At 40.6% G+C, this 11763-nt stretch overlaps 1 protein-coding gene across 1 annotated transcript in view; it reads left to right on the forward strand.

Annotated features, from left to right (window-relative positions):
• The window catches only part of LOC104628743 (leukemia inhibitory factor receptor-like), a 12965-nt gene extending 2026 nt beyond the window's left edge, over positions 1 to 10939 (forward strand). Inside the window, exons 3-9 of the mRNA XM_010297419.1 lie at positions 1546 to 1697; positions 3463 to 3626; positions 4445 to 4619; positions 4900 to 5169; positions 7192 to 7321; positions 9136 to 9299; positions 10758 to 10939. Coding sequence (XP_010295721.1) covers positions 1546 to 1697; positions 3463 to 3626; positions 4445 to 4619; positions 4900 to 5169; positions 7192 to 7321; positions 9136 to 9299; positions 10758 to 10939 — 1237 coding nt within the window. The remainder of the gene's footprint in view (positions 1 to 1545; positions 1698 to 3462; positions 3627 to 4444; positions 4620 to 4899; positions 5170 to 7191; positions 7322 to 9135; positions 9300 to 10757) is intronic.
• Positions 10940 to 11763: the final 824 nt, after the last annotated feature.

The following is an 11763-nucleotide window of genomic DNA, read 5'->3' on the forward strand; positions in this document are numbered from 1 at the left end:
TTTGTTTTTCAGTTGCCTGAAAATCCTCTAATAATATCTCAGTACAGAAGAGGAATAGCCTTTCTGAGCACTTAAGTCGCAGCTGGCCTTCACTAGCCCAGGGTCTTGAGTGATTCTTGAAAGTTTAACCCAAGCTCTTGACTCCAGGCGATGGGAGCTCCAGGGTCCTGTTCCAGCTCGTAAGTGAGTAACAGTAAAAAAAACCTCCCATCATTCCCCCAAGAGGAAGGTCTGGATTTTTCCAACCTTTTTGCCTTTCTGGTTGCATATCAGTGATAACGAGCAAAGAGACTTGACCCATCCATTATTGTTTCCTGTATGTATCTACAACCTCCAAAGGCCAGATCACATTGTGCTGAGCACTGCACAAACGTTATGCGCAGACTGTATTTCCATCTGGTATTTTAGCAGTTCTCTCCCCTTCCCTCTGCTTGGATTTTTCCAACCTTTTTGCCTTTCTGGTTGCATATCAGTGATAACGAGCAAAGAGACTTGACCCATCCATTATTGTTTCCTGTATGTATCTACAACCTCCAAAGGCCAGATCACATTGTGCTGAGCACTGCACAAACGTTATGCGCAGACTGTATTTCCATCTGGTATTTTAGCAGTTCTCTCCCCTTCCCTCTGCTCTTTCCTACTTGTTCTGAGATGGGTGAACCTGCTTTTTGCACCCATATGCCATCAATTTGGGAAGAAATGGAGGGAAAGGCAGTCAGGAAAGGGAGGGGAAGGTACTGATGGGTTTGGGGGGATTTCATGTTGCTTATTTTGAAATATTGATTCATGGTGACTGTAGGTTTCAGAAATGTCTCTTTTGATTAAAAAGTCAGTTTTTCACTTTGAGATGTTCTTTTAACAGCTAGATAGCTGCATTATACAACTAGTGCACAAGGGATACCTCTTAATCTGATACTAACCAAAGCCCATGCAAGTCTTACTCCTTCACAGACTTGATACGGAGCTCTCCATTATATTACAGAGAATTTATATTTTATAAGTGTCCTAGGAATAGGACTTAACTTGTGTTGGAGTGTGTCTGAAGAAGGGCAGCGAAGCTGGTGAGGGGTCTGGAGAACAAGTCCTATGAGGATCGGCTGAGGGAACTGGGCTTGTTCAGTTGGAGAAGAGGAGGCTGAGAGGAGACCTTATCGCTCTCTACAACTACCTGAAAGGGGGTTGTGGTGACGAGTGTGTTGGTCTCTTCTCCCAAGTAACCAACGATAGGACGAGAGGAAACGGCCTCAAGTTGCGCCAGGGGAGGTTTAGATTGGATATTAGGAAAAATTTCTTCACTGAGAGGGTGGTCAGGCATTGGAACAGGCTGCCCAGGGAGGTGGTGGAGTCGCCATCTCTGGAAGTGTTCAAAAAACGTGTGGATGTGGCGCTTCAGGACATGGATTAGGGGATGTGGTGATGCTGGATTAATGGTTGGACTTGATGATCTTGAAGGTCCTTTCCAACCTTAGTGATTCTGTGATTCTGTGAACTTGCCTTAGCTTCCTGTCAGCTGAAATAACTGCTTAATCCTCTCTGTCTTTTCAGTGACCTCTCCCCTCCAGTGTGTTTTAAAACAGAGGAGAAAAGGGTTGAGATTCCAGTCCCAGAGAGCTCCACCACAGTGACAATAACCACAAACAGCATTTCTGGAACTGCTTTTGCCACCAAAGAATTTGAAATTCACAAGACAGACATCTGTAAGTATCAGGTTTTATGTGTGTATAGGTACAAAAGGCATTTATACTACCACTAACAATGCTCCAGAAGTGTTTATGCTTGCAGTTTTCTTTGGCATTGTAAAATGTTGATGTGCTGAGTCCATATGAATCGACCATACATAATAAGTTGTTTTCAGTCCCCTTTCAGGGGAAGGAAACCCTCTGTTATCCATAGATCATGATCATAGCAGAGAAATTAAGGGCAGAATGTAAGGAGGAAAACAAAGTACAACAGTGTTACATCCCGCTAATCACTTTTTGCCTTTTTTTTTTTTTCCTAATTGAAAATTAGAAAGGATTTGTAAACAGGTTCCTAATCTACATACTGAAGTACCTGCATGGGGCATAAAGTGCATTTGCTCAGGCTTGACTTGGGAAAGGGAGAATAAACTTCCTAGTGCCTGTTCTCCCATTTTAAATGCTGAACTGCTACAGAATTAGGTCATTAATTCCTGCAATTTCACAACATTTTAAGGGCAGTTATATCCTATGTCACTCTTGACAGGATCATATTTTTCTAAATATGTGCCCAACTTACCCATTCTGTTCAAATGTATACGAAACTGAGCAAATACATTTATGCATGAGCGATAGGCTGCGTCATATTGGAGTCATAGAAAAATTAGACCTTTTCCCACTTCCTTCCTTCCAAAGGAAAAAGTTGTTAACTGAAGATGGCATTGATGCCATCTGCCATGATTGCTCATAATTTAGTCTTTAGTTTTGGTTTGCCTGCTTATTCCTTTAGTGTAGTCAAAATCTAAAATTAGTAGCACTTCTTATACATGGCTCAGTTTTCTCTGCAGCTGAGGGCAGCTCAAGAACTTGAACAAAACACAACTCAAAAATATGTGGGCAACACACTGGGTTCTCCAGCATCTTGCTCACTCCAGGCAGGATGGGGGTCTCAGATTCATCACAGGTTATCCTGGGCAGTGTGTTGACTGTACTGAACACTTTGCATGCTCTCAGAGCCTTGGCCAGCACTGAAGTTGGATAAATCACACATTTTAAAAAGTGAATTTATCCTGCACCAGGCTCAATGAACTGCCATAACACTTGAACTGCCATAACCCTTGCCTGCTTCTCAGCCTCTTGCTTTACCACCTCCCATTCATAGAAGAGATGCTTCTGTTTAATCTCCCTGTCCTGTCCCCATCACCATGTCATGCCTTTAATATTTCTTGTAGCTTAAAATCACATTCACCATGATCCTCTTAAAAGCCTCATGTGAGCTTCTTTGACCCTGTGCTTCTGGTCTCCTTCCTCCCTACTCTAGCATTTGTTGCAAGTCTTCTATTCCCTGCTGGTCTCCAAAACCCGCTTCTTCCTTTGGGGGATTGTCCATCATCTTCCCTAAGTGTGTTCTCATGTATACTTCAAAGACTGTTGCGATGTTTCCTTTATCTCTGTGGCATTGAATGAAGGTTGCGAAAGACATGGTATCTTCCTTACTAAACATTATGAAGAGTCATATTTATGATCAGTTACTCACACATCTGCACGTTGAGATGTTAGAAGAAAATGCTACCTGGTGACTCATCAGCACCTGTGCTTTCCTGGGAACTTTCTTGCTCAAGTAACGACAAGAGGCTGTCTTTTTCTAATTACAGAGGTTGAGTTACATGTTTGTACGGCTACTAGTTAGTTGAGAGCAGAGAGATGTGGCTGTTAAGCTCCTATAGGGCTGGTGTTGCTAACTAATGACTTGAATATGGCTTTTTTTTCCCTCTTTCTTTTCAAGCATTTGTTCCTCTCACTCCACACATTCTTAGTTTAACACCTGACTTTTCAACTTCCACATTAAATCTGAAGTGGAGTGATAAGGGATCAGTCTTCCCATATGGACTGGATGCCTTTTGGCAGATTCAGATACTCCGTAAAGAAGCAATGGAAAAAGTCACACAAGTAAGTTCTTTACTTCCTTTACGAAAAAGGTATATACAATTTTTGCCCTTGGTAGTATTCTGGGACTTCATTTGAAGAAAGCTGACAACAATAAAGATGGTAGAGCTTTGCAGAACCTGAGTGTAGTCATACTTCTGGTAGCTAACTTCTTGTTAAGTTTCAAAGTTATGAGGACACTGGCTACTATACTGTCAGTACTTATTGACAGTCACAGCTTTCTTCTTTTTTTTTTTAATCTAGTACAGTTTTATTAGAATTTGCTTATGAATTTGGCAGAATTTTTACACCTTTATCTCTGCTTTACTTCTGCAACAGTGTCTCAAGTCTTGGTGGTCTTTGAATGTTCAGTTTGCTTTCTTTTTGCAACCACAGTTATTCCAGCCTTTTTCTAGCTCTGTTCTATAATTGTTAGGAATGGAGAAAAAATAAAATGTGCAGCCTAAGAGTAATGTTAGCAGAGTTTCATTTTGGAAAAGTTGGAACGTTTCCCTGCCCGGGAGAGGCCCAGGATACTGGGATGCAATATATACCTTTTGAAATGCTTGGCGAGCTTCCTGCTCTCCCTCAAATGTCTGTCCTCTGGTATTTCTGACTGGCAGTCTACCTGTTGGTGGGCTGTTCAGCATCTTAGGCTTTTGTCCAAGTATATTCACAACATAACTGAAAATTACGTGGGACATTCCAACCATCCATCAGGATTTTCTGATTTACTTCAATTAATTTGCCACTCTGTTGATACCTGGGAGATTGTAGGTCATTGCTAACAGGTGTTCATAAACCCTCTCTTGGTTTCTGTTTTTTGGGGGAAAACTTTGTAGGTAACCTACTATTCAAAACTGACTCATGAAGACATCATTATTTCATGGAACTGGACATCAGATATGCCTTTGGAGTGTACATCGCATTATGTGAAGATTCGTTGTTATATTAATATAACACGGTTTATTGGCCCCAAGGACTGGAGTGACTGGAGCCCAGTAGAAGAGGTCCCTGGTATGTTTGTTCCCTTGCCACCACATGGACTTTGATTGCTCTATGAAAACTAAGCCAAAATCAGAGGAAAAGCGTTAGGCAGTGATGGACTTCTGCTTTTGAGGGTGTTTTGATGAGAGAAATAATGCAAACATTAGTTAATGAAACCTTGTAGGCATTGATATGTATGCATTGGAGTGCTCCTAAGTCACATTTGAGCTGATCAGCACCATGTTTATAGCAAGTTGTTCATGTGAGGTTGTTTGTTTGTTTTTGTTTTCTGTTCTTCCTTCTCTGATAGGAAAAGATACCGAGCCCAATGGAAGTGGGGTGTTTCCTCAGGACTCTGTGGTGGCAGTAGGTTCAGATGTGACAATTTGTTGTGTCCATGAAGAAGGACAGAAGATACAACGGATGACTTATGGATCAGAAATATACCCAATGATACATCTGAGCAGGCGGAGCAGTGCAATCAGAGTGCTAAATGCCAGTGCTTCAGATACCAGTGGGACAAATGTAGTGTGCATACTGTCTGAAGACGACATGGATGGAACTGTCTTGTTTGTAGGATGTACGTATCGTTTTTACTAACCCTAGGAAAATCAAAGTCTTTGTGAGACTCTCAGGGTTCTGGTAGGAAACACATACTATTGTGGCTTTTTTTTGGTTTCTGAGGATAAACTGAGATTGTTTGATTTCCCTGTGGAAGCTTCAGCACGTGGAGAAGACAGCAAAGCTAAGAGGTTGAGTAGGTACCCATGTAAGCCCTCTTCTCTTAGAACGTAGCCCAGTTCTTCTCTCCTTGATCTCTTTTTCTAAGACAATTCTTCATGATATGGAATACTTCATTTATTGCTCTGTGAAGATTCATCCTTAGTCTTTATTGCTTTAGGTTTACGTCTGTTCTAGTTTGGTCCATGACAAGGCGAGAGTAAGAGCAAGAATTATAAGTGAAAATATTAATTGGCCAACCAGTCAAATGAAAATGGTGTAACAACAGTGAAGACTTGCAACAACAACAGATGCTCATCCAGGGCAGTAGCTACCTGGGAGCTAATTACAGCAAAGGAATCCGTCTGACAGTTTCTCTTTCTTGGAAAATCTAAACATTCTTTTAGTATTTTCTTTAAAGATACTGAATCACTGTGTATCTTCTCTGTCTAACCATGCCAACTCCAGAAATCTCTTCCAGATACAGGTACCTCTTAAACAAACTACTGAAAGTATTTAGTCCTTCTATTCTCATAATTGGTCACTTCGGAGCTTTATGTGTTTTCCCCACAGGGGTTTTGAGAGTTATCATCTTCCAATAGCTGCCCATTAGAATCTTGTTCCCTGTTACAAAAGCCTGCCTTTGAATTTAGGGTTCTTAGGGTTGAGAGAAAGGAGAGAAGAGACTGGAGTAACTTTGAAAGTATGTTCCCAACTCCAGTCTATGCCTCCTGTCATTGACTTTGTGTATTAAATGTGTGGTAGCAAATGCAAAACAGAATCCAACTTTTTATGACTTCTCAGTGAGATGCCATTTTTACATTATTTGTACAGTATTTGCTTTTGTGGAAGAATCTTCCAGGTAGATAAGTCAGTGGTTCGTGAAGAAAGGCTGTGATAATCCCACAAGATTTTTCCCATACAGTGGGAAGAGCTGGAACGTGGTGAAGTCTGTTTCCTGCCTATTTAGTGTGAAGGAGACTCTTGCTGAGGAGACGCATTTAGGGAAGAAAAGTTAGAGGAAGTAAATGTATATGTGCACCATCTTGGTTAAGCCTAGGTCTGGCAAAATAAGTGTTGTTTTTGGCCTGCCGCTTATAATCTGAAATAAACCTGACACTGTTGCCTCTTGTGTTAGTGCCCCCTTCTCTAGGGCCACTACGTAGATATTATTGTGCTATCTTTTGGACAAAAGTGTATGAGACTTGAAAAAAAGTGCTCCGCTTAGCCTCATGTTGGCATGGTTGCCCTCTCTGTTGGGAGCACTGCCCATCTTCTCCAGGAAGGCACTCAATACTGCTCTAGTATGGGAGCAAAGAATAAGGTTTAAAAGAAAAAGATGGGCACTTCCAAAGCAACAGTGAAGAGGACAAACAATTTGGGGCTTACTTTAACTTTCAAATTCAGTGTGGAATTCCTGCGAAAGGCAACATCTCTTTGACATGACTTGCTTGGACGATTCAAAGCAGTGGTGGAAAGAAAGATATGTCGCACAGCTGACAGCATTCCTGTATTGCTCAGGGGCTAAACTGATGCTCAGAATTTTGGAAGTCTTGGCAGAGTTTCAGTAAAACACTTCCAGGTCAGAGCCTGGAGCTTGTGAACATATTTGCATGTGATTTACCAGATTATCCACCCACTTAGAAGCCTAGAGTCAAGTGTTAGTCAGATGGAGTTGATAATTACCCATCTGCTTTATTGGGATTTTTTTAAAGCCTATTGTTTATATGGTTAGAGCATAACTATTACCGTGTATTTGTGGGGCACACAATCTAGACCCAGCAAAAACAAATGGTAACACTTTCAGGAAGCTAGCATCCCAACTGTCACACTAGGATGGCAAAACATCAGCTAACTGTTTTGGTTTCTTTTCATGCTACAGATGCCCCTGATATTCCTGAAAACCTCAGCTGTGAAACATCCAACTTCCTGATAATAAAATGCACCTGGAAACCAGGAAGACCCAGTGGACTATATGGAAAACGAAGAACGAAGTACAGTTTATTTGAAAGGTAAAACAGTTCAGCACTAAAAAGAGTAAGAAGTATCCATTTGCTGTCTGTGAGTTACTGCACTATGCCTGCTTAAATGAGATAGTCGCCATTGTTCAGCACCTAAAATACTTTTCAAGAGTTTGTGGAAGTTGAAACTAAACTAAACTTGAAAAACCCTTGTCTAGCTCTGCAGAATTGCAATGGAAACTAAGGATGACTTTTTCCAAAGACTTATGCCATTATGAACTCATGAGAAAATAAAGTGCTTAGTGTGTCAGGCCATGGCCAACATGTAGATAAGACCAATATGAAAATATGGGGAGATAGTGGGAGTCATTCACTAAGTGTTAATTTTTTTTATATGTAACCTGCATTGGATCATCTATCAGACATTTACTGAGCTTCTGCTATGCAGGATGACAGAAACTCACTGAGAAACAATTGTAAGACAGGCCATGGGGCATTGCCCAAATGTTACTAGGGAAAATAGCAATAAGCCTACACCCATTCTCCTCCGAGCATTAAGAACCATATAGCGTAGAGCAGGCAAAGTGCATGTTACCTGGAAAACATTGAAAGGGACAAATAACACTGGCATCATCCACTGAAAGAAGTGAGGACTGGTGTCCCACATCGTAGGCCATGTGAGGCCTTCAAAGTGAAGAACTGTTGTTTTGGAATAGCTCTTGCAAATAACATTCCTTGGTGGCTGTGATTAGAAGTTAGTGAGGAGTTAACAAAATTCCCATGGCAAGGAGGCTCCCGCCGTAATGCCAAAGGAGCAGTCAGGGAAAGAAGCCAGGAGAGGCCTGAGTCACACAAACTGATGGGAAATGGAGTCTCATGGTGGCTTTGAAGCAAGTCAGAAGCCATGAGGGTTGAGTTAGTCACAGATGTTGTCCAGGATGCTAGTGCTAAAAAGTCATTGGGTAGGATGCAAAGAGGTGGACGAACCAGAGCATGTAGTCAAAGGCAAGGGGCTCCAGTGACTTGACTGCCCATGTTCAGCTCATACATGAGGATGTAGTTCAGACTCGTTTTGCTCATCCCAAAGCTGTGAGGAGATGAATGTGATGCATTTCAGGCTAAGTATTCTCACCCTTGTTCTCAGCCCAGACTGAGGTATTGAAATAGAGAATATGGTGTGGATAGAGCTCAGACCTCAGCTAGAACACAATAAAAATGCTGGAAGGAAGAACTTAAACTTGTGCTACTGAATGAGAGGTTTACACAGATTGTGATTAAAACAACTTCTTTATATGTACATACATACAGATACACACTTTAGATTTTACCCCTAAAGATGTAACCCCAGTCTTGGCTGTTACCAGACTGTCTCCTCCGCTTTTGATTTAAAAACGGCTAGGACTAGTGGATATATCCCAGGTAACAAACCTTAGTTTAGATTTGGCAGCGCTGATAGAAAGACGCATATAGGTGTCACATCTCCCTAGTTCAGAAAGCAATTAAGAACATTCTTTAAATGCAAATGTATGCTGATCTCAACAAAGATACTTTAAATCAGAATCCTAGTTGTGACTTGTGAGGCAGTTTTGCAGGACCTACCTGTTTTCCAGGCTTTTGAGAAGTGAGAGGATGAAAATGTTATGCTAGTGGAAGAGGAGAGTTTCACGTGAGAACAGGGCAAGTCGTGACTGATGCCGCTTTAACCTGCATTGTGGTGTTAGATACGCCTCTGCAATCAAAGCGTCCTGTAAGCCATGTATCAGTGAAACCACCGTTCTTCACTGTGTTTTCAGTCTAGACTTCTGAATGTTGCTAGAAATTATCTTATTCAAAAATTAAGTTGTTCCTCCCTTTATACTTTGTAGAATATCTAGTAAAAATGTTTCATGTGAAGTAAATGAAATGAACAGAGAGCGTGTCTGTGGCTTTCCAGTACTGGCTGATCAAAAAACCTACGATTTCACATTAGGCGTCTCTAATCCTGTTGGGCAAACAGAGTCATCGCTTTTGGTTGATTTAACTCAAAGAGGTAAGACTTAAAAATTATAAAGGCAAAAAGATGTGTTTACTGCGTGCTAACCATTTGTTTGTTTTGGGTTTGAGTAACTCTGACCTGGTATACTTGTCGTTATTTTGCTTTATTGTCACGAGTGTTTTGCTGTATTTGATAATTTGAACTCGAAAAGAAAATAGCATAGGAAATGTCCTGAGGCAACGATTAGGTGCACAGGGCGATATCAGTTCTCCACAGCAATACTACCAGATTGGATACACTGCTGTGTGGATAAATGCTCCTTGTAATCTAATAATTAGATTATGTATTATGTTTATGAATTACTTCATATTCTATTACACATCAATAATTAAAATTAAAATTTAGATGTAACTTTATGAACTGTGAGTGACCCTGTATTTCAATGTCTGCTTGTAGGGCAAAATATAATGCAGGTTTACAACAGCAGGATTTGGACCATAAAAAAAAGTAGCACTAAAAGATAATAGCTGGAGTATTACCTACTGTCGGCAAGAGCCATGATCATCTGCTGTCATGGTTTGTAGGAAGAAATAACTTGTTTCATTAGACCTTCAGTTTAAATGAGGAGAGGGAGAAGACAACCACCTTTCCAGTGCTGTCTTACCCGTTCTTTACGATCTGCCTCCACAGCCACAGCTGAGGATTCAGGGGTTCCCAATGGTTATGGCATTCTGCCCTTCCCTCTGAAAAACTGCATTTGAAATTGAAGATGGTGTGGATTTTTTTGTCCATGTCCGAGTTCAACTAACCTGAGATTAGAATTGTCAGAGTAAATTTGCAAGTCCTAGAAAAACATTATTTGTTTCTGTTTATTATAAACTGCGCTGTTTTGCACCCAGTAGATAAAACTGCTATTTCCTATTTGTTTCCTTTCTTTCCCTCACTGTCCACTTAATTCTCAACATAGAGTACATATTTCCTTATGGGTAACTGGACCAATTCCAACAGTAGATTTTTTTTTTTCTCTGATAGCTATGAATAGTAGTACTGAATATTCTTGAAAATTCCAGAAAGGGGTTTTGGGGAGGGAGAGGTCATTCAGGAGTCCTACCCTGTCGTAGTCTGCAGATTTTAGGTTCTAACTTACAAAGTTCCCAGAAGGTGAACACAGTTACGTGATTTTCATCTGTCACTGTGGTCCTCTGAAATGTCCCATGTTTCACTTTTTTGATAAAGTCAGTAGAAGGGGGAATGCTTTTCTCTGTCTCCAACTCTTTATCACACATGCCTACGCTCATGGAAAAAGTAAATCTGTTTCCATGTTTGATAGCTGTGAAGAGCATCAGGAATGAGAGTGCTTGCGTGTGCCTTCCCAGCACCAGCTGTCCTGGTTGCTGATCAGATCACTGATTTATCCTCTCATTTTCTTTGGTCTTTTAAAATCGGATTTTTCTGAACTAAAATGGATGGGTTTTTTTCTTAGAACTGAGGTTTATTTCTTTATTTTTTAAGTTCATCCAAAAACTCCAGAGAAGTTAACTGTTTCTGGGAACAGCTCTACAAGCATTCATCTGCATTGGTTTATAAACGGCAGCTTTGCTGAGATCAGGCTTCTGTGTCAAATTGAAATTAGCAGTCGTCACTCTGAGCGAAAACTGGTAAGTGTTGCTTTTAATGGATTTACTTCTTTTTAGCCCAAATGTTTATCTTTTTCACTGAACTAAGCATATTTCAATTCTTTTCTCTCCAAGAGCTTCAGTCTGACCATCTTATTAAATGATTAACATAGTAATGACTGGAAGTTATCTACTACAATCAGAAAAAGTTCTGCTGATCTCTGTCGTTGCCTGCTCTTTCTTTTTTTTTTTTTTCCCCTGTTGGTTTTAAACAATTTAGAGGAAAGTCAAATTATCCGCTATGTTATTCAGTACTTAAAGAAGGTGCATAGTGCTTTATGCTGATCCTTTATGTAACAGTTCTTTTGCTTATGTCCTTCCTCCTGCAAACTGTATTAACACGCTTGTTGCAGGATGTGCTTCTGCCCTGCAGACTTCCACAGTGGTTGTTTCAGATTGCCTCTTGCAGTCCAGTTGAATTTTCTTTTTTTTTTTTTTTTCCTCCCCCCTCGGAGAACAGTTCATTTGCTTGCTGTCAGCAGTTGACATGCATGTGGCTGTAATAAGGAGCTGTTAAACCTGCTTGTACATCAGTGGTGTAGAGACAGGACAGGGAAGGATTCTCCCCAGTGAAGACCTCTGCAGGTGGGGAGAAGATGGTGTTTCTGGTTGGTGTTGAAATTTTCCGGAGTTCAGGCTTCCAGCTGCTGAAGTGATGTAAGACTGGAGATAATCATTATATACATTGCTTCTAAAATAAAAGGGTAGTAGTTAATGCATTGTCTGTTACAGTATTTTTAAAATACTTCCAGAGCACTTAATGAGTGTGGAAGCCTTAAGCTTTTATATTTTCTCTATAATGATATGTAGTAAGTATCACAGAATCACTAAGGTTGGAAAGG

This window comes from Phaethon lepturus, unplaced genomic scaffold (assembly GCF_000687285.1).
Source record: "Phaethon lepturus isolate BGI_N335 unplaced genomic scaffold, ASM68728v1 scaffold26411, whole genome shotgun sequence".
Taxonomy (NCBI): Eukaryota; Metazoa; Chordata; class Aves; order Phaethontiformes; family Phaethontidae; genus Phaethon; species Phaethon lepturus.